General features: G+C 38.6%; 2 protein-coding genes across 2 annotated transcripts; both read left to right on the top strand.

The window, feature by feature from the left end:
- Window positions 1–3979: 3979 nt before the first annotated feature.
- Window positions 3980–13145, top strand: LOC309450933 (monocarboxylate transporter 13-like; the record flags this gene model as incomplete). Its single annotated transcript, XM_082074177.1, has 4 exons — window positions 3980–4181; window positions 7964–8107; window positions 9228–10031; window positions 11846–13145. 4 exons carry the CDS (start codon window positions 3980–3982, stop codon window positions 12070–12072), a joined length of 1377 nt encoding a protein of 458 aa, XP_081930303.1. The 3' UTR covers window positions 12073–13145.
- A 4565-nt stretch (window positions 13146–17710) lies between these two features.
- Window positions 17711–23116, top strand: MLANA (melan-A; the record flags this gene model as incomplete). Its single annotated transcript, XM_082075036.1, has 4 exons — window positions 17711–17784; window positions 20431–20527; window positions 22047–22148; window positions 23007–23116. The coding sequence occupies 4 exons, from the start codon at window positions 17711–17713 to the stop codon at window positions 23073–23075; spliced, it is 342 nt and encodes a 113-aa protein (XP_081931162.1). The 3' UTR covers window positions 23076–23116.
- Between the last annotated feature and the right edge of the window lie 455 nt (window positions 23117–23571).

Here is a 23571-nt window from a genome sequence, read left to right as displayed (position 1 = left end):
GTGCTAAGTATCACCAGCTCACAGGGAGTCTACCCCACCTCTGAGAGAGAATGAATTCAGTTATTTGGGAAGCTTTGTGTACAAGTTGCATGAAAACAAGAAGGCTAGGATTCGTGGCAACAACTTTCTTGATTCCACCAGCAAGTTGTTCTGCAGTGTGCAGTAAATATATTAAACTAACATGCTCTTTTGTGAAAAGCAAATTAGAAAATGGAGCACAAGATAACCAAAGTAACACAAGTATCAGTCTTCACAAGTTTATGTGGCACCCTAAAATGCAAGCAGACAGACCAACTTTATATAATTTAATTCTATTATTGTCTGATAAGCCTTCTGAATCATTGCCATGAATAAAAGCTTGGAGAACTTGTAAAGCATGAATAGAGGAACAGCCCCGGTGCTACAAAAGGCACCTTTGTAGCTATCCAGCTGCAAAAGTAAAGGTTGCGCTTTTGCCTGCATGTTCTTGCTAGCAAATTTTGCCGTAAGGGGAATGATACTACAGGCTGATGCACACACCAAGCAGAGATAGTAGTTTGTGGCTTTCCTGACTGAAGCTCCTGTGTCACAGGTCATCCATTCCTGCTGCCATAGGAAAGCTCAGAGGGATTCTAGGCAGAATCCCAGTACATCCAGGCATGGCTTTACATTCTTTGAGGGATCATGTATGTGGCCAAGCACAACAGAAAGGACAGTTTCCCTGCAGTTTTTTTCCTCCTTTCTCTTAAAAGCTTAGTTTCAGTGGCAAAAGGAGAAAGTAAAGACATTAAAACCTTACCATTTATCATTACTCAATATCTAAGATCAAAAAGAAATCCTGGGTGTTTTTTTCAGCTTAGTTTTTTCTCAATTACATGCTTGTAGTAAACTTTCCCTTGCAAGTGAGGGAGAGATGAAAGCAGAGCAGAGTTTAGTAATAAACATGTCTACCCATTGCAACATCTGTGGTTTCTTCTACGCTGTCCAGGCATTCTTGCAACTCCCTACAGTATGTAGCTGCACTGCCCTCAAATCTGTAGGGCTCCTGGGAGATAACTACCACATTGATTAATCATGCAAACAAAATAGTAATTTCGTTTTGGAGCTGCACGTAACACTGGGGTCATTAAAAGAGACTGGAGGCTTAATTCCGAACTGTGACATGAGAGATGTATTTGTGGTCAGGAAAAAGACTGTTTATTTAAGTATTGCGAGCAGTAGAGCCTGATATATACTCCTAGGGCAGAGTTTGCCTAATGAAGGTGAAGGGTGGTGGGTGGTGTCAGGAAGTAGAAGATGTTAGCATGCCTTGTTTAGTCTGAGTGCTGTCTTGTAAGTAGAATTTTTTCTGTCTGTCTTGTGTCAGAAACCATAGTCCCTTGCCCAGGCATGTCCATGCAGAATGCAGTAACATCTGTATCACTCTGCCTAGGCAGGCTTGTTTAGCCTGAGTGTTTTATCCTGTTTTATGTTCTTCAGTATCTCAAAACAAATTAAGACCATGCCGTTTGAGCCCAACAATATAAGAAGACATGGCTACAGCTTGACCTAGATTCTGTATTTTTTTGTAGTGTGTGAGCACTAATAAAAGTATTAAGGTTTTCAACCTCACAAAATTAATGATCTCTAAAAGTATTGGCTGCATTTGACGACTGAGAAAACAGTAGTACAGCAAGATCAAAAAAAGCTTGGTTAAGGTCACTCAGAAGCTGTGGGAATGAAAACCAGATTCCTTCATACAGACCTCAACCACAAGGCATTTTTCCCTCTCTTGTGGCTGAGTTCTAAGATTTTCAGGATATTGTCTGAAACCTTGTGCAACTGATTAATATGTCTAGCTATGTCTGTCATGCAAGTGTGTCCAGTGCCACATGTTAGTCCAAAGTTTGAGCCAGACACATAACAGCAGAATGATTTTGCTTCTGATCCCTACAAGACTCTGATAGCTTCTTTCTTCCACCCTTTTGCAGTGTTTTAGGTTCTCCTGACATCATGTACCTCAGTGGGGCAGATCACAGGACTAATGACTGCTGCTTCGTACTGGAGGGCTCCTAGTGGTATGGATTCCCTGAACCCTCATCTTTCCCAGCTGCACACAGGGAAAGTAAATGTAGGCATCTTCAGCTATCTTTAGCTCACATTCTTCCTCTTAGAACAAAACTGATTCCTGTGCCGTGTCTTTTTTTTTTTTTTTTGTCTCTCACATTTTGTACAACATGCTGACTCATAATTTAGTGTCCATGAAAAATAAGGAAAAAGTAGGGATGTTTCCCTTCTGCAACCAGATACAATGTCCCCCGTACACTGTGTGATTACTCCAAGTTTGTCACAAAACTTTTAAGGGGAAGTATGCTTCTTCAGTTATGCATTTAATAAGATGTGCTTGCCTGTTAAGATGGCTTCAAAAGGAAGCATGTACCCTGTGCTTTGCAGTGCTGGAGCCATTAATGTTTATAAATGCTCAAGTGCTGATGACCCTAAAATTCTTACACAGTGTTTCTTGCAACTTATACTATAAAACTGGCTATATTGGTTCAGGTCAAAAGGGGATGTTTAAGAATAGACTAAGCATGAAGTGATGCTTTCCAGTTTCTGACTACTTGCAGTTTGGTGACTTCCTAAGCCAGGGACCATTTTTAAGCATTTGGTAATCCTCAATAGTTTTGTACAGCACAGACTTATCTACTATTTACATTTTACTATCCATACTATTATGTGGCAGGGACCTCCAAAGTTTCACAGTGTGCAGATAGTATTCAGACACCCAGTACCATATCTAATACGGGTTTCCTAATACATTCCTCAGAGACCAGAGTAACACTCAATTTCATGCTGAATACCATTTTCGAGATTGTGCACATCCTGTTTACATAGGGAGAAGACCTGTTGCCACTGGAATTACTAAGAAATTGTCATGGTTATACAGTATTGCTTACAACAACAGCGAGAGTTAGTATTTTATACATTCCCACTCTTTAGTCAAAGTTGTCACTTCACATGGGAATTTAGGTACAAAGGACAACCAGAAAGAAAACAGGTTTGCTGTATTCCTGGAACTTATGCAGTGATCAAATAGACAGTATCAAGGTTGAGAAGATACCATAGTCAATAACTTCAACTTCAGTTCTTTTGGTTTTAAATGTCATTTTTGTATTTGACAAATGGAAGGTACAATCCTTTTTTGAGAGGATGCCATTTCAGGATTGGAAAGTCCACTAAGTTCAGACTTCCAGATAAGTAAAGTAGCTTTTATTTCCAATTACATGGATACCCAGAAGATTGAAACTGACAGACATCCTGCCCTTTCAAGGTTAGAAATCCTTTTGGTTTTCCTGCCTGTTGTTCTGTCACACTAGTGATACTATTCAGAGGGGCAACTTAGCAAATATAATTATGCTTTATCCATGCACGCAATTATGAGGAGAGACTGGTGGATACAAACAACTACCTTGACGGCTTTGAAGTTTGTGAAGTTAATTTTAATGCCCATTGAACATTAGAAAGAATGCTATCCTGTCAGGCATTTAATTTTCTAATTGTTTACTATAATGCATTGGTTTGAAAAGTGAGTGGAATAAGTTTCTTGAAGTTACTGGAATGGGTAGAATCCTAGGCCTGTCTTTGAAAATCTCAGTGTCTACTTCATCTCTTTTCCCATTTTTTTCTTTCTTATTTTCACTTCTGCATGCATCTTTTTTTCTGCCCTCCTCGTGAACATTTTTCCTTTCTTCATTTTTTTTTACTTTATTTATTTTACTTTCTACTCTGCCTTCTGTCTCCTGGGGCATCTGTTTCGCAGATAATATTTCCAATTGAACCACTGAAACGTGTATTGTATTTTCACTTGGTAATTACATGTGTAAGTCATTCCTAGATCTGTTAGTTTATTTCTTTAACACTGGGCCTTCTGCTAATTCGCAGATCTGTTAAAAATCCTCACCGCTATCACTACCGCCCCAGAAAAAAACAAAATTGAGAGAAGACCCAAGAACTAGAAAGGATGCAGGCCAAAGACAGCAGTCCACCAGATGGTGGCTATGGATGGGTTGTGGTAGTGTCAGCCTTCATGGTGATGGGCCTCACTGCTGCTGTCCTCAAGACTTTTGGTCTTTTCTTTGTTGAAATTCAGCAGCACTTTGATGAACTTGCAAGCACCACTTCTTGGATCACATCAGTGACTATTGCCATCTTTCATTTAGGAGGTAGGTAGAAGTGCTCCTCAGCACTTTATTTTAATGCCTTAACTACTCAAAAAAATTTGAAGAGCTGTTTTAAAAAAACACACAAAATGAAAACATGTAAGGACAATACTTCCCTCTTTACAGAAAGCTGGTATTTGCTTCCTCTCATAAAAATGTATCCGTACCTCAGACATGGAATCAGTTAATGAAGACTCTGTACATATACAGGAATCTGGTCACCTTAAAGAACTTCAGGTGCCTAGACACATGATGCGATTTTCTTACAGGTTTTGAATCAAACTCATTGGAGATAATCCTAAGAACTGCAGAGCTTTTTGGATCAAATTCTTAAAACAGTTTTTGCAAGTTCACTGATCTCACAGTGACTGTCACTTTTTCAAAGTACTTTAAGACATAAGGACTGTGACCCTGCCTAGCAGATAAACCATCTGCTACCACAATGGTGACTCTCAATTCTGCCTTCCCCCCACTTCTTATTTTTCTCTTCACCAAGATCCTCCTTCCTTCCATGTATTGCCAGTTCTGGCTCTTCTTTCCCTCTTAGGATGATTTCAAGCCATTAATCTAACAGAAAACTCACCAAGTTAGAAAGAAAAAAAAATACTTCACTTATAGAGAACATAAGGAAGACTAGGACACACAAGCAAAGAGAGAATAAACTATCCCAGTCAAATGCAATGTGCTATGGGATCAGGTCAAATATCACATCTCACCAAATGAAGGAGGGAAAAATATAAAACATACTGCATTTGGCTCTTAACTTAGTTGTTTACAGAGTCCTTTTTGCCCTTGTAAACTGGATGATCCCTCACCATTAAGGTGAGGGTTCTAAATATGCAGGTAAGAACTGTGGAGGATTTGTGAATTCCACTCTGCATATTCCCATATAGATATATAGTTGCAATAGGTAAGTATCCTTACATAATAGATGTTATCATAATTTTGTTTGTGATTACATGCCATAGCATAGACACTATATAATTGTATGCATCCTACTCAGTCCACACCTATCAGTGTTTGTAATTGCAGTGCTTCCAAAGATCATAAGCAACTGATCTTTCTTGGAAAATGTGTTCAGAAGAACAGAACAGTAATTCAAAGTCAAACTAAAAAAATAGCCTAAGTCATGTGTTGAAAATATTTTGTAATTTCCATAAACTGCTATCCTTGATGCTTGATTTGCAGTATTAGAGTTTGTTTCATTCTGACAGAAATAATTAATTGAAAATCAATTAAAAACAAACTTTTCCATCTACTTTATGGACTACAGAAATGAATACATGGGAATCTATCAATTTGGTTTACAGATTAGGCTTATCACTGGCCTATTGTGATACTATTTTGTCATTCAGACATATGTACTTCGTGAGAAAAAAATGTCAACATAGGAGCATGAAAGAACTCAAAGTCCCATGTTGGATGTTTTTTTAATAAATATTTACATTATATAGGAATGTATCAAGGAAAGAGCATATTAAATAATAATACCAAGTATAAACCAGCAAAATGGTATTTGCCTAGCCAGGTGTGAGACTGGCCTGCTTGAAAGAAGGCAGCTATCATTTTCGGCAGAAATTGTTTTTCATCCTTTGAAATCTTACAAAAATATTCTTTTTTCAGTGAATACAGCTTGATGGCCAAACATTCCCAAACCATTCTGTATATCAGCTCATAATGTCTCAGGTCACAAGATAATTTTCCTTATCTTCTCCTGCCTTTGCTTCATTTATAGGGACAAGAAGACTTTCTGCTGAAGATCATCTGAGCCTCCAGTTCTTTGACCATCTTTCCTGGCCTGGCTTAGTCTTTCTTAACGTGTTCCTCTGGGAAACCTTCAGTGTCATTTGACTCAGTATGAAAGATGATCAGTGAATTATTAATTTTTCCCATTTGGATCCTTTCAACAGCAGCTCTGTGTCTTCTGTGGAAGGAGAGCACACGCTTCTACTTTTGCGGTTTGCACCTGCAACAGGCTGTTCAGTTTACTGTAACAAGGATTTTTCCCATCATACACATAGGCCTTCTCTTGGTACTGACATATATGTCTCATCATCTTTCTCTTTGTACTGTGATTGTCACGCCTTTCCATTGTTTGTAAGTTTTCTGTGTATTGCTCTTTATCCTTTCAGACCCTGGACCCTAGCTATCTTCTCCGTTTCCAGTTCTGTGCCTGCCTTCTTTCTTCCTCCTGCTATGCCAGGCTCCATTTCTTCCTATTTCTTCTCCTCATTCTCTATTTAAAAAAAAAAAAAAAAAAAGCTTTTTGGTAATATTTCTGCTCCAAGTGCAAATCTTTCCTGTATCTTTAAATACTTCCACAAATCTCTCTTGTTATCCTGAGTCTACTTTTCTGCTCTTTTGTTCATCATATGTGTATGATTCTCCAGCTGTATATGCTTTATCTTGTCTCAACCTTTCCAGTACATCTTACAGACCATGAATGAATTCCGGTATCATTTTTACATGCTTATCAAATAATTTTAATTTTGCTATAGATGCCGATGGCACATTTGTGGTTGGTATAACTTCTGCCAGCTACCTGCTGTCGGACAATGTACGTCCTGCAGATTTTGAAGCCATTAATATCTATCTGCTTGGCTTATTTTGTTTGTCCTAGCTGCCAAATTATCTTCATTCTTATCTCACTTGACACAGGTGAACATCCAACAGCCTGCCCCTACAAACTACTGTAAAGCCTCCCTTGCTGACTGCCATCATTTCATTGTCTCCCCACTTATTTCAGTTTATAAACACGGTCCTCATTAACCAAGTTTTGTTTTATCCCGGAACTCCAGTTTCTAGAATATCATTAAATTGTAGGGAGCTGATTCCCTGGTTGCATTAGGAAACCCTACCGAGAACTGGTAGTGTCAGGTGTTACTTGGGATCCCTCTAGTGGCCTTGGTTCTTCTAAAAAAAAGGCTATACTGACTTGGAAACTAACCCCACAGAACAGAAAATGCCTTTCTTTGATAGGCGCGGCCTTGATCTTTGCTCTGTGATGCTAATGGAAAACAGCCAGACAGTGTAAACTGATCCTTAATTAAGCAAAAATATTGCTAACATGTCAGGTGCTGCCAGACAGTGCTTTCGATTTTGGAATAGCTGCACCAAGTCAGCCCGGTACCTGGTGCAACTTTGCCCTCCTGTGTTGAAGAGTTCCTGCAGTCTGCTGAGACAAACTATAGCACTGAAATAAAAATTTAAGAAAGTAATGGCAAATTCCTGGAAAAATACTACCTCTAAATAAACCTCTGGTTTTGGTCCTTTATGAAGCATTTGCAGTTCCATGAACTGATGATTCTGCAAAGCTCTAGAAGATAAACATTAGTTTTCTCCAGAAAATTTTCATGCCAGCCATATGAGTAATACACTCTCAAAAATACAGTTTTCATAGATTAACCTAGAGAATCTGTGGCATGGGTTTCGCTTCCTGCTAAAAGGCTACATGGCTTTCTGTCACGTTGCTAGTTGTATCCTCATATGAAATTCAGTAGAGCTGTTCCACAAGGAAAGCACTGAAATGCTCTTTCCATTTAAAAAAGTCAACATATTTTTAATATATTTTAAAATCTGTGCTGCAAGGACAGTCATTTCCCTATTAGCAAAGATCAATTTTAAAATCCTGATTGATGTCCCCTGCCCCATCCAGCAGAATTCAGGCTGAGACAAGCATTGTAAGGGTATTTCTCCTCCAAATGCTTTATTTGATTGTTTGCTCATGATGATCAGCTTAATATGCCTGACTTCTTTATCTTTCTTCTATTTTTCCACTGATCCAGCCCCTGTGGCCAGCTCACTATGTGTACGATACAGTCATCGGGCAGTTGTGATCACTGGAGGACTCCTGGCTTTTTCAGGAATGGCACTGGGATTTTTTGGACTCAACATGGTCTGGATGTATGCAACAACTGGCTTCCTACAGGGTATGACTTTTTTGCTTTATGGATTTCTTTCACCAGCAACTCAGAGCGCTGTGCTGTGCTGATTGTAGGAGTTTTAAAATATGATTTCTGTTTTGATTTTATAAGCAACTAGAACCAGCAAGCCTCTTCAAAGGTCATTTCCCGCACGCCTCACTCAGGAAGTAAGAATTTGTGCTAGAAACCTGCAATGACAAAGAAGGTGAATAATTTGTAATTTTAACCTGCAAAAGATATGCAACCAGAAAATGAGAAGTGTTTCTACTCAGATCCAATAGGTCTGTGAAGGTTTAAGGAACCTAAAGGGTGCTGAAATACAAGGATATAGAAATTCCAAATTTTGTACTTTCTATCAAATAATCTTACATTTTGAACACAGGCCCAGGATTTCAGCTGATTCCAGTCCTTTCCTTTACTCCAGGTAAAAACAGTTCATAAAGTTGTCTCCAACAGCTAGCAGATTTTCCTGGAACAGGAAGAGAAGCTGGCAGGGAATAAAGAAAACCATTCCCAGTTCCATGCTGGATGCCTGAGAAAATGTCTGGAATTTGAGCCCTCTGGCAGTCCTCAGCTGCCAGATAGTTTCTAGGGAGCCATTAAAATCGCCATAAGTTAGAGCAGGTTTAAACCCCGGTCAAAACAGTCAGGAAAGAAAATGAAGAGCAAATAGAGGTTAATACACCATCTTCCTTCACATCCTCCCTCACCTTCTATCCTGAACACAGCTCAGTTTAACCTGGTGATCTAATCTAGGACCAGCCTTGATTAGGACAGCAGGGACACTTTGAGGTCTGTCTAATCTGAGACACGGGGCCATGTGATTTCTTACCCAGTGGCACACTTGTCAAACTAGCTCTCTTTTTCCACAGTGAGAATATACTGCTGTATACTTCATACTGCTGCTTTTTTTCTTGAACATGCACTATATTCTTACAGAACCTATGCCTCAAATGCATTCTTACACATAGCACAGCAGAGCCCATGCTTCTGCTAGGAACAAAAATATTTTTCTTTTACCAGTCTTTAACTTTGCAAATGTAGGAGCACTAACTGCTTTAATTTCCACCTTCAGAAAATACTTCAGTAGCGGTTAACTGGTGCTATTTATATTGGTGTTTTTCAGGACTTGGGATTTCCTTTTCATGGACACCAGCCATTAGCATTGTTAGCCATTATTTCTCCAAGAAAAGAGCTTTGGCCAATGCTATTGCCAGTGCTGGAGAATGTGCCTTTGCATTCACGTTTGGGCCATTTTTCCAGTGGTTGATTAGTCAATATGGATGGAAAGGTGCCCTCCTGATCATAGGTGGCATCCAACTCAACATTTGTGTCTGTGGAATACTGATGCGACCCCTGGCAAGCAGCTGCCTCCTTGAGGACAGACAGTCTAGAGTTGGGACACCACCTGACAATGGTGCATCTAGGACAGATGAAGATAAGTCTCCCATCACACACAAAACCTTCAACTGGATGCTTGTGAGGCAACCGGAGTTTGTGCTTTATGCCATTTTTGGCATATTAGCTGCTATGAGTTTTTTTGTTCCCCCGTTATTTTTAGTTCCATTGAGCTACAGCCTGGGAATTGATGAATCGTGGACTGCATCCCTCCTATCCATTTTGGCTATGGTGGACTTCACAGGCAGACTGCTATGTGGCTGGTACGCCAACCTCAACATTACCAAAACTGTTCATTTGCTGACAATGACAATTACACTGATCAGCACTTCCTTGATGCTCTTGCCACTAGCTAACAATTACTTGTCCTTGGCAATATTCACTGGCTTCTATGGATTCTTCTTTGGCATGACGGTCGCTGTTCACATTACAGTCCTAGCAGATGTTGTAGGCATGCCAGATTTTGACAGTGCTTTAGGGCTTTTCATGCTCATTCGAAGCACTGGAGGTTTCGTGGGGCCTCCTCTTGCTGGTAAGTTAAGATGGTACTCTGCCAAATGCAGTTAACAAGAAAGGGGAATGGTAATCCAAGCCAAAAAAAATCAGGATCTGGAACAAAATATCTTGCTTTTTTAGCTCAGAGGTATCTGGACCAAGAAGTATGTAAAAACAAAGAGTCAGTTTACTTTATCTGCAAAATATTAATATCTTGCTGCCTCTCTTCTCTGAGGTTTTAGAGATACTTGTTCAGTATGAAAGCAGGGAAGAATGTCAGGGCTTTTCATGATGCTGCTCCTGTTTCCCGAATCCCACCTGATGGACTTCCACTGTCTTGCTATGCAAGTGTACCTTTGTGACAAACAGCAGATCCATACATTCAGAGATGGAACTGAAATCTGAGAACTAGTGATGTTGCATAAATGCTGGTATTGTTGGAAAGGTTTCTACAAAAGGTCAAATTGAACAGTTTGAAACATTAGGCTATGTGAACGTCAAAGAAATATTCGCAGAGATGCCTGCTGTTTGCAGACAGCGTTTGAGCTAACCAATATAATAAATGTGGAAGGCAGCACAGTGGGAAGACAGAGCAGACAGTGAGTCAGCACATGGATTTATGGGTTGGAAATTAGACAAAATCATCTCGGAAAAATGCAAGGCAAATAAGCTGTGAGCTGGAGGGTCTTTAGAAAGTGACATGACACTCATCCAAAGACCACTGCTCATGCACTACAGTGACTTTTGTGGTAATGACACCACTAATAGGTTGCAAATGGGTCAGACTAAATACTGGAATATTTTAATTCGCTTTTGAAAATATAGGAAATGGGAAGGTTTGTAGAGAATTTGAGACAGAACAGTATTAGAAGTATATTGGGAAGATCTGAAACCAAAAAGATAACAAAAAATTTATATAGTGGCTGGTCACTAATACTGATTACCCAGGGATCAGTGTGAACTCTCTGTATATATATAGAAAGCTAAAAGGATGGTATGGAAGAGGAAGGAACCCTAAGTGCTTCTTAAGCTCTCCTCTCCTACTTTAAGAGTAAAATCTATAAGATGTGTATTCAGAGTTCTGTTGCCCAACAGGCCTGATGTTAAATTGGAACAAGGGCTTGGGAATACAATAAATGTGGACAAAATTTCTAATGGGAGACCAAGCAGGCAGCCTTCATGAGCCCACCAATGAACCTGCTGTCGTACCCACAGTGCAGCTGATACTACCACATATACTGCTGCTGCACTACTATTAGTACTTTACTCCTATCTTTTGAGTACTGTACATGGTGGCATTAGGTATTTTGATTGGCTTAGAGTTGCTTAAAAAACAGGGTCTTTTGTTAACATCTGTTACTCTGCAAAATGAAGAGGAAAGCCCGTAACACTGCAGGCAACCTCTCCAATTGTGTCTCCAGCAGAGGCCACTCCTTTCCTTTTTTAATCTCCTACTGTACAGTTATGGTACAAAGTACAGCAACTGATGACACCACAGAACGTGGAGCTGCTCACATACAAAGCTGTATGTTTGTTTGTTTGTTTTTTTCTGCCATGACCTGAGTTGTCTGCCATGTTTGAGGTTGGAAAGTGCTGCAAGCTGCACAGTATTTTGTTTTACTAGCAATTTACATATGCAAAATAAATGAGATGTGACTTGTGTTTCACATTTTAAAATGCCCTAATGGGGTGATGTTCCCATGCATGGGAACTCAACTCATGATGTAGAAAGCTGCAGGACAGATATGTAGCTAGCATACACCCTTTATGAGAAGATAAGTTCACGCTGCTGAGCTATTTCACATCAGCTTGTTTCTATCAATCACATTGCTATCATTTGTTTCTCTCCAGGTCTGATCGTGGACATGGCGGGAGATTACAGAGCAGGCTTCTACATGGCAGGAGCCACTCTTGTCCTGTCAGCTGGATTTTTAGTTATTTTAGATCAGTTTCAACAGAGGAAGGAAAGAGGAAGCCAGACTAACGCTAAACTTGAAAAGTCAATGTTACCCTACCCATCCCTCCATCTCCTGAAACTTCAAAACAGTAGGTATCGAGAACACGATGCAGTGGTGTGACTACATCGGACATCTTACAGCATTTCAGGATATGTGGAAGTGTTTTATTTTCTCCAAACTCAATATTACTAGGATTTACAAAATGATGGAAGTTTGGGATAACAACGTTTGAAACTGAGGAGGAAAGTCATTAGTTTACAAGCAAACCACACCAGTAACCATTATCATACTATTTTGATGCTGAGTTGCATTTTGACTACACAAGTCTTCAACACAGTCCCACAGGGCTGTGATAAGTGAAGTATGGAAATGATGGTCTAAATGAAATTACCTTGAAGCATGTGTGCGGTGTATAGAAACGCTCTCCCCAAATACAGGCTGCAGCCATCACTATCAAATAGGAAGAGCCATCAGCTCACAGATATTTAGCTTGGGGATGTAGTGTTCAGTATTTTCATCAAGCAAGTTGGATGTGAAAGCAAGAGTAAATCAATATAGTTTTGAGCTAAAGCATTTGCAAGCAATCTACAGAGCAGGGCTGGAATCTGATAAATAAATAAACCTAATAAATGGGAAAGTTACAGGAATAATGCAATTCAGTAGAGACAAGTGCAGGCCTAAATATCAGAAATAAAAAGCAAAATATACACACATAAAATGGGGAAGGATTGATGAACAATAGAGGAAGACCCAAGGCTACAGTGGGCTCAAACTGAGTAAGAATTCCTAATGCAGCCCTTTATTAAAAATAGAAAATGTCTTTCTGTGCTATGCTAAGATAGAAGAGATAATGATGCTTGCAAGGCTTTAACTGGAAGTGATACATAAGTTGTAAAGAATTAAGTGGAAAGAGAATGAGAGAGGTTGAGAAAATAGAGCCTAATGAAAAAGTGTGTGAAATAAAATTTGTTTGGTTTAGAAGGTAAAAGTCTGTAGAGAGCATGAGAACAGCCTTCAAATTCATAATAGGTTGAGATAAAGAAGGCACAATAAATTCATTTCCTTGCTAAAGCAATTAGTAATTGATAAAATTTGTTATGTAATGGGGAATAAACATCATTGTAGCCTGTTAAACGCAGAAACAGACTATAGTGAGAATAGGAAAACACAGAGATATCAAAGAATAGATCATACATGAGAGAGAATCTAAATATATTCAGTTGTGCGTCAGAACAGTGGGATTGACTAGATGACTTCCTGAGGTCCTCTTTAGTTGCAGGTTTCAACTGAGACTCTTTGGGCAAATATTTGATTATTTGATTTATGAAAATAAAAGGAGTCTGTATCCAAATCACCTTTTTTTTTTTTTTTTTTGGTCATTTTATTTTTTCAGGCGAAAAAGAGAACATAAAAGAAGGGAGGAAGTGCTGCATAAAAGGAAAAAAACATAGCACTTAAAAGCTTTCAAACTATTACAAATGTCATAGTTGCCCTAATTAGAACTTCAGAAATTTTTACTATTGAAGCAATTTAACTGTGAAGCCAAGTTTAACATAAATAATTCATCTAAAATACTTATTTTGTCTCACAAGAATAACAATTATTCTTAAAAATTAATTTAACTTACAGGAATTTAGCTGAGCCACTAATAAATCAACTATCTGTGAGGGTTTGATTGCAGAGCACACATTGGAAGGGACACAAATGGGTAGGCAAAATCTTGTAGCAAGCCCCTGAAATATCTGATTAAACAATTTTTGATCATGTCCATTTAAAAATGCTGATTTGCTTAGAAAGTATTATTCTTCAGTCTTCTGCAGTGTTCCAATATTTTGAACAAGCCTTTATTTTATAAAATAAAAGGAAGTTTCTCACCCCAAACCAGTTAACCACTCACTGGCAGAAATAGGACCATGAGGCTTTAGGAAGTATTACCATTGTCTTGAATCCAGGTATGGCCTCCTGAAATTACATGCAAGGAAAGTAATAACTCTGCCTCGCCCTGATAGTGCCCGACTGCATCCAAAAGGTTTTCACCCATGGGTGGTCATCCTGCGTCTCAAGGAGAAAGTGTGATAAATCTGGACAATCCCTTGGCCTCAGAACCTCCAGTCAACTGTGGACAAAGTAGCAGCAAAAAAAACCCCAAACACTGCCAGAAAATTATCCAGTAATTTTTTTCTTAGAAAAAAACAAGGTTCAGGAACACAGTAACAACTGCATTCACAACATCTGCTTAGCATAGCCACTACAGGATTAAGACCACCACTCCTTCTGCACTGTACATTGTTCAGAGATGGAGCAGAGGGAGATGAGTCTGACACTAATGACTACAGTATCACTTGGAAATTACTTGAGGAGGAACTTACTTTCCTGAACCCCAGCCTTTCAGGATGACAACGTATTAACAGTGTCTGTGCAAGACAGTCCACAGGACAATGTGTTGCTTCCTGGAGGTGCCTGTATGCGAGGCAGCAGCAATCTGAGGAATAGCTTATTTCCAAAAACTCCAAACCAAGGCTAGTGCAACTGTTCAGCTCTGGAAGCCAGATAAGTAAATCCCCAAAACCTTGGAGGGATAAGAAACTCTCAGCACCAAGTGAAGGGGGTATTAACTTATTCATGCTTACTGTACTGTTACTGTTAATGTAGATTTAGCACTGAAATACTTGAGAGTTTCCACTGAAGTTCCCATAAAACTCAAACCCGAAGCCTTTACTAAGCCAGGTGTAAAGGTACTTAGGTTTCTGTGCTCTGTCTGCTGTAGGAAGCCTCAAATGCCAGAGACAAATAAAGATTAAAAATTAAGGGAAATAAATTAATAAAAATCTCATTATTTTGTTGTAGAAAGATGGAATGACACTATCAATAGCATAAAAAACAAGTTATTCTTTTTAAAAGGTCGAGCATGTTGTTTTCAGTTACACTAGAAGGATTAATTTTATACCTAGCATCAAGATCCATCAAAGTGCTCGCTACAGGTTGCTGGCTATCACAAAAGGCCTGGGTTGATTTGAGGTTTCTTCTAAGTACTCCTCCTCTTCATCCTCTTCTTCTCCTGAACTGTTATCATTAAAAAGGTAACACCTGTGGAATGCACACGCCAGTTCCAGTGACATTACACTGATGAAGTTAGCAGCACCACCTCAGAGAAATAAGATTTTGTAAAAAGAACTGAGATCAGAACCAGGACATGGTGTTTCACCTTCTCATCCATCCAATCCTCAATAGCAGCATTGTGCATTTATATGCTGGATGGCACCACAGACCCATGACAAAGTTGTTCTTTCCCCCCCCGCTTCCTTGTTATACTATTAACAAGAGATTCATTTGAACACAAAATACTCAATCAGTTGATATTTTGCCCCACAGACTGCTTGAGGCAGAGACTAGTTTTGGTATCACATGGCTTTTCTCTGTATCTCAGTTTTGATTCTAATAAGACCAAACAGTACCCTTCAGTTATCATCCTCTCCCAGAAGTGAAGCTTTTCTTCAGAAAAACACATGATTTGATAATCAGCTCTATGACAGTTTCAGAGAACTGCGCAAGGGCTGGCATGTTGCTTGAATACCTCCAAGGATTGAGTCTCCACAATCCTGGTGGACAACCTGTGCTAGTGCTCAGTCACCATCACAGTAAAAAAAGGGGCTTCCTGATGCTCAGCTGGAGTCTCCTGTGTTTCAGTCTGTGCCCATTGCCTTTCATCCTGTCACTGGGCACCACCATGGAAAAATATCTGAAGAAAGACCAGATTTTTACCATAATTAAGTAAAACACACAAGCAGAAGAACAGTCGGGCTCTTCCCAGCCCCATAATACCTAAGAATATTGGTGTTAAGAGTTTTCAGTTGATTTTCCAAGGAAATAGGTATTGAACTCTCACACTACCTCTTCTTTCCTATTCACTTGTAAGTCTGTCAGCCATTATCAACCCCATTTAGAGCCAGGTCTGCAGTTTCATAGAGAATAACAAACTTCAAAGGTTTGAGTCCTTCAAATTGAAAATCAATCAAACAAACACAAAAAACCCAACCAACCAACCAACCAACCAACCAGAGGCCCAAATTAATGATTCATTGGGAGAAACGACAAGCAGGACATGATTCTTGTATCTTCTCTTTTTTTGGAAGTAACTAACACTGCTGGCCCATCATAGTACTCAGACTTCTGAATTAATCACAGACTGCCATTTCTCGCCTGGTGCTGTAAATAGAATTACTGTAGTGTAAGCACAGGCAATTCATACAAATCCATAGGAAACCAGGCTTTGTTAGTTCTGCAGCCTATGAGACAGACTCGTTTATTTTGCAACATTTGCTTACCAGTACAGAATCAAAGTGTACTTGCCCTAATCTAAGACAATTTGACCATGGTATAACAGCATCCATCTATGAGTTCTGCTCCAACTATACTAGTTTCCACAGTGTAACAATGGTCCAAAAAGTGTGCATCAAAAAACTGTGGTTGAACACATGCAAAAACTCTGTTTACACCAGCCCTCTGTCACAAAATAATCAGCTCTAAATCAAAATATGTTTGAATTTAGTAGCAGTCTACCCACTGTAGCAGTTTGAACTGATTAAGCAGGTAAAATGGTTTTGAGCTATTCCTCAGCGGGTATGTAATAACACAAAGAAATGACAAACTTTTCAGCTGCTTATCAGGAGGGAAGGACGCAGACTGTAAGAAAATGAAAAGTCGTCTCCTTGCCTCTTTCATGCTAATTAATGCACTCAGAAGCTGTACTGAAAGGAATTTAAACTCGTGATAGTCATAAGAGAACAGATCAAACAAGAAAAAAACAGACCAAGTCAAGGAAAAGAAACCTGTACTTGCCTTCCAGTTAACAGACAGGATACAGGTCTGAAGGAGGTAAGATTTGTATTTTTTTATTCTACCCAAAATTTTCTGTGTTGCTTTAATATTATACTTAAGAACAGGCTTGACACTCTCTAAGTGAATTTTGAAAATGTTTCATTTCCTTGGCTAGAGTTCTCTTCAGTAAAGTCATTACCTTGTGTAAGGTAGGTAGATTAGCTGGATACTATCGCACAGGATCCGTTGTGCTGTTTGAATGACAGAAACATGATTACTTGTGGATTTCTTCTTCACTATGTTTGATCAATTAGATTTTTTAACTGTTCAGATTGCTTTTGGCTAGATGATTATTCCTTTAAGACTGGAAATTAAGATAATGTAAATTCCCTGCACAGCTAAGTACAGATTGTCAGCAGATATAAATTAGTATAACTAACTGCAAAGCAACAGATCTCTGAGAGTTTACACCAATTGAAAAGCTGTGTCTTGACTGCTTACAGGGAATCACAGAAATAAACAACTGCTTGCAAGGACAATATTAGTTTTTCTTCTTCTGAACAATTTTTCTTGTCCAGGTAAATTGCATTTCTTTCTGTCTTCCTGAGAGATTTTATTTCAGAAGTCTGCCATCACTTAGTACCTAAAGAGACCAGGTCAAATTCTTCTCTGTTACGATCAGGTGCCAATACCTTAATGTCAGCAGAGCTATTCAAAGGTGTACTATAGTTACAATTTTGAGTTTTGCCTTAAATTGGGACAGTTGCATATGTATATAGATCCACTAAATTCTGAAGATATTAGATTGTCCTGCCTCCCTAAAATGTTCCTGTTACAACAAAAAAGTTGATAATATTATGCTTTAGAGATAACAAATTATTTATTGCACTGAGGCACTGTATTTCTGTCCTGTAGGTTTGAGCAGGACCAAGCTCACAAAATGCCCAGAAGAAACTACCATCCAGATGGCAACTTTTTCAGAGGGAGAGGACACAGCTATCTTGCAGCAGAAGAGTAAGCATAAAGCAAAACATATGTTAGCATATAAGCTGGTGAAAAGAAATTTACATTGGAAAGAAATGTACAAAATAGTACCAGAAAAAGTCACCATGGTATACAGGTGGAGTGTATTTTAGCTATCCTGTAGTTATATGTAATGTTTGTAATTGCAGAACCATACCGAGCCCTCAATGGTTAAGGAAAGTCAGAATTGCAGAATTCAAGACCCTAGAGTTTGATTATATAATCACAAGTCATTAGTCTTTATTTAAAAATTACCAGGTTTATTGAGGCTTATTTATAATTTTCTTTCGAGGCTGTTGAAAGTGATCTTTATGCTAAGTTTTATCTCCAGATCCACACACCTCTCTTTAGACCCTCAAAAAGACATTGTCTCACTCTAAACAATAATATAAGTGAAAACCCCAGAGAAATGGCAAAATACTATCAAAAAGCAGATGGAGACATCAATGCCCTACAAATGAGACTCTCAGCAAACTGTGTCTGGGTGACACTCCACTTAAGCAGAACTAATTCAACTAAGTTGTTAGTTTTGGCTTACAATAAAATATGATGACCAGAGACACTATCCGACTGGTGATGTGTTCCTACAGTGTGCTTGGGATATACGTATGTGGAATGTGCTTCTGGTACTGCTTTACTGGCCCCCAAACTTGGTGACTTGTCCCCGAGACCCACATACCGCAAGGTATTTGTTTTTCTATGTTCATCCCTGTGCAGAGAGAATAAACAAGAGGGAAGGCACTCTCATAGTTCAGTTCAGTTCTCCAAAAGAGAAAGCTGGCTACTCATGGTCTCAGCACTTGAAACAAAGTGTGCTCACCTCTAACTGCCATGAATTCCAGTGGCTGCAGTTGTGAGTAGTTTTTCTAGATGCACAAGGGAAAAGTGACTCTCTCCTTCCAGTACCAGAAGAGGCATTAAAGATTTAAGCACAGATTAGTAATAACACAGCTGCCACTTTAACTGGAATTGCATGAAATTGCATACAAACTTTTCGTACTAAACTCTGGCCAACATACAGTTAAAATCATCAACTCCAGAAATGACGTATGTTCTGTGCAGGATACAGGCTAATGACTGGCTAAAATTACAGAGCACACAAAAGCAGAGAGCAGCCTCAAAATGCAGAAGAGGCAGAAGTTGCTTGGAGAAGCAGTCTCTCCAAGTTTTAACTGTGCTGGGAATAGTAACAAAACCAGTGGAGCCCTCTTGTAACTTCGAAGATCAGCTGCAACACAGCTGGACTGGGAAGCAAGTGAATGCCATGAGCTGTATTCCTGGGTTAAACAGATGTCCAGCCAACACAAAGTCTTGAAGAGGCAAAGCAACTTTCAAGATTCAGGTACTAGTGAAAAAGAAGATCCCTTTGTCTCCAAGGAGTGACATGCTTCTAACAGCACACAATTCAGACCAAAAGCCAGCCTGTTCTGTCACACCAGTCTGCTTGCATCTTCTTTCAGGCTTCTTAGGTCACAATGAAACACTCATTCATGAGACTCTGAGTCACTGAAAATGATATAAAAGGTCTCTGATAAGTCACATACCTCACTCCTCAGTCCCGATGGAAAAGCCTGGTAGTAATTACTGCAAGGCAATTGGATATAAGATATAGAACAGTATGTTAGAATGAGTCCATCCTGACTTGTGGCAATATTTTTTCCTATCCTCTTTTCCCTTTAAGAGTTTTGCAGACTCTTCTGTTCATGAACGGGCAAAGAACAACAAAACAACACCAAACAAAACCAAAAATCAAACCGAAATCAAAAAGACCAAGAAAACTCACAAAAACAAACAAACAAACAAAGACCCCAAACCAACCAACAACAACCCCAAAAATCCCAACAACAACCCGACCAAAAAAATTCTGTGTGTCTTAACAGGGAGGATATTAGCTCAGGAGAAAGGGCTTTTGTGACTAGGAAACTTGCAGTGACTTTGTCATCTTGCCTTCTGAGAGACAGTGGCACTGTGCTACTTCTCTCCAGTCCCCGGTAGGCAGTGGGAAGGATGTCTCACAGCAGTTTGCAAAGACTCTGTTCCCTAAAACGACACAGTGACACCAATACTGTGCCTGGAGTGCAATGGAACAAGAACTATAGAGTTATAGAGCTCTTTATGAATAACTTAAAGTTTACAAGTCAGGTTTGGAGGTTGTGTAGTGTTTTATGTATCCAAAATATCCTTCTGTCACCAGCTGTTGTTGCAATATGATGCAATTAAGATACATTTCTCAATACTTGCTGCTTGGAAAGGTTTAGCAAATAAACATGAGATGTGTCTCTGCAGGTGTGGCATTCGTTTTATTTCGCATTCTCTTCCAATATCGCAATGCTGTTTGCCAGATTTACAGGGAGCAATTTTTTTAGAAGCAGTAGTCACTAGTAGATTATTATCTTTGAAGCGGTATATTCCTAATTTTTAAAATGCGTAAGAATTTGGCAGAGAATTTAGCTAACTACTTAATCTACAGTGAGTGGCTGAAGTTACTGATAAACTGTCTGTTTTCAGAGGTAAAATCTGCTCCATGCCTTCCTTTGATAAAAGGATACCAATGCAAGCTTTTGATCTAATCACTCGTGCTCCCAGAAGAATTAATCTAGCTCTGGTGTTAATGATTTTGTTTTGCTTTGCCAACAGAGCCCTGGGTATTGGACTCTTCATTTTGCTGCTGGCAATTTTACTCATCTTTGGCTGTTGGTATTACAAAAGACGTAGTGGCTACAAAAGTCTGCGGGTAAGCACGGCAGCTTACTTCCTAGCGTGCAATTACTTTGACAACACGTTATCATTACTTGCATTACACTAATACAGAGAATGTCAGCTATGTAATGGGACATCATTATCTCGGGCAACATATACACTGACATATATAGAGGTAAAACCGCACAACATGAAACACACCTTGCTCTGAAGAACTTGCAAGCCAGGCAAAGGGGTAAGAGGAAGAAAAAGCATCAGGAGGTGAAGCCAGTTGCCCAGCTTTGCACAACACATCAGTGGAAAAACGGATCTCTAGGAAGCATTCTATTTAATCTTTACAAAAAAACCCCAAGATGTGTTCTGTGTATTTTCATTTAAATAAAGACAACATATTCACTCCTCGTAACACTTACCCCTAGATGAGGACAGATATGATTAGAGTAAATCTAGGAAGCAGATAAGAAAAACAAGTGTTACAAGTAACAGTAAAAATTATGTCAATGTGTGGGTGATGCATGATTTATTTGTATAAAAGTTGACTTGCAGTTTTAAAATTTACAAAAAAGCAGGGCAGGTTTGAAGTTTTTTTTCTAAACAGTACTTAAAAATTCAGTTTTGTGTCTTTTTAAATAATGTATTAAAAAAGTACAATCCCTCTCAAAACATCTGTTGTTAGAAGAGTCAATGCTTGATCTTTCAAGTTCTGCCCTCTCTCCTACGAAAGGGTGGCCATTTTTAATAGTTTAAAATGAAAGCTTTATCCAATTATACATTTTACAGTAAATATCTTTTAGCTATCGTAATATTTTTTGAAAGATGTGACCACTTGGAATTAAAAAAAACATTTGTCTCATCTAAGTCAGCAAATCTATTTCCTTGCTGTTTCAGATACTTTGTCCTGTTACCCTTCCCGTGATATATCCAATATGTATATCAACTGGCCACAATACATAAACCATGAACTTTCATAGTGACATGTTGTAAAAGTGACAGTAATCTCAGAAAAAGCCTTCAAAAAGCAAACCAGAATTCTTTCATGCCTGCTTTGCACATCATGGCAAAAAGCCCAGTCTCTTTTTAATTCGTTCTCATTGCAGTTTGCTGCTTTCTGGCTTTGAAAGCCTCATTTTTATTAGGCTTTTTCACTAGGGGAGAACTGGTATGAAATGTGTGCAAAAGAAATGGTGGAAAAAAATGAGAAGAAAAAAAAGCTTGAGATTTAATAAAGAAATGGGTGGGATAAAAAGGAGGAGGCATTCAGACACATGAGAAGGTGTCTGTTCCTGCAGCAGTCCCGGACCTAAAAAATGTGATCCTCGTGGGTTTTTTTGTCAATTTAATCGGATAATACAGGAGAGAGAGTATGTCTCAGCAGAGACAGCAAAAACCAATAGGGAGATTACCCCTCTTGCTGGCATTGTGTCTGGCCCTAATCCCAGAGTCTAATACGTACTGTAGATGTGCTGTGAAATATTAAATTAAGCGCTATGTGCTCCAACTTCACATTCTCTTTTTCCTTTCATCTTCCCCACATTTCTCTATGATCTGTCAAGAGCAAAAGCACTCGTGTGGGCACAATACGAACCGTGGTAGGTGAGGGAACAGCACTGGACTGCAAAATGCCCCTGCAGGAATACAGGAACTTTAATTCTGTGGTAAGTTGCAACTCAAGGTCTTCATTGCCTTTGTTAACAAGTAGTGTTTTGCCCAATTTTTACTCTGAAAAGGGTTTTTTAAAATCCACTATTAGGAATTTTTTTTTTTTAATTCTCTTATTTCACCTTGCTTTATTCTTAAGTTGTATGATTTTTATGCAATCTATTACAATGATGTAACACTTGAATCCTGAAATATACTGAATTAACAAGCATCTCCCTGATAGATGTTCCACCATTCTTACAAATAATGAACGGACTGTGTCTGGTGTACTATACACTGACAAAGACTGCCAGGAAACATTGTAAAACTTCAAGGTTTTAGCTTCTCTAATCATTATGGAAAGATGAACATTAGAACATAATTTTTAAAAAGTTAAAATAATTTATAAACATATATGTCAACTTATGGGTGTGTTTAAATAGTTTTAGAATGGGAAAAGGCTAATTTACAATTGATTTTAAATAAGATGCCCAAATTGTTAACATTGGAAATAAGACAATGTACCTGCATCAAGACCCTCAAATAAAAGTTTCAATATTAGTCTTAATTCTCAATATATATATATAAATATTTTTTTTAAATTCCTATAATTATAACACTGAAAATGATATTTTGCGGTGAATGACACACACAAAATGAATGCAATCTAATGCAAAACAACAACAAAACCCAACATATTAGCAAAAACTAACCTAAAATAAAAATGAAGACATAATGAATGAGCTTAGCTATTTTAAAGTGTAGTACCATATCTGTTATGAAGGTAAATATTAATAGCTTGCTGCATCTTTAGTATAATTTGTTTGTATCTCAGTTGTTTTTTCAATCTTTGACACCCATTTTCCTTACCATAGGTACCTGATGCTCCACCAGCTTATGAAAAAATTGCTGCAGAACTGTCACCACCACCTTATTCACCATGATAGCACAACATCTTAAACTCTAAAAATACCAGTTCAGTTTCTTCACGCTCCTTCTTAATTTCCTATACATGCTTTACTTCCTTAAAACTAAAACAAAACAAAAAAAATCACATGCTTCATTAGCAGTTGCTGAAAATTATTCCTGCTTAGTTTACAGAACTAGTTCTTGAAATGCCTCAATAAATCTGAGTATGCTTTTGTTTTACGTTTTTCATTTTCTGTGGTCAGATTAATACACTATGCTCAAGTCTGGGCATCTTGCATCCTTCATAGATCTACAAAGAGTAAGTACATACCACTGAATATCAACCAGAGTAGGAAGTGTTGCATATTTGTTTTCATTTTCCCCACTTACTCTCCCATTCTTTAAAAAATAAATTGTTCCCTTGAATGCACTGTACAAGAATCTCATAAAATGGACAAATCCATCTGACTACATGTCCTGTTACGAAGACTAATCATTTCCCATACCAGCAGTTCTAAAATTAACCTGCAA

This window comes from Streptopelia decaocto (assembly GCF_964273445.1).
Source record: "Streptopelia decaocto genome assembly, chromosome: Z".
Classification (NCBI taxonomy): Eukaryota; Metazoa; Chordata; class Aves; order Columbiformes; family Columbidae; genus Streptopelia; species Streptopelia decaocto.
The sequence above is the reverse complement of the archived record's forward strand: the minus strand, read 5'-3'. Positions and strand labels throughout refer to the sequence as shown.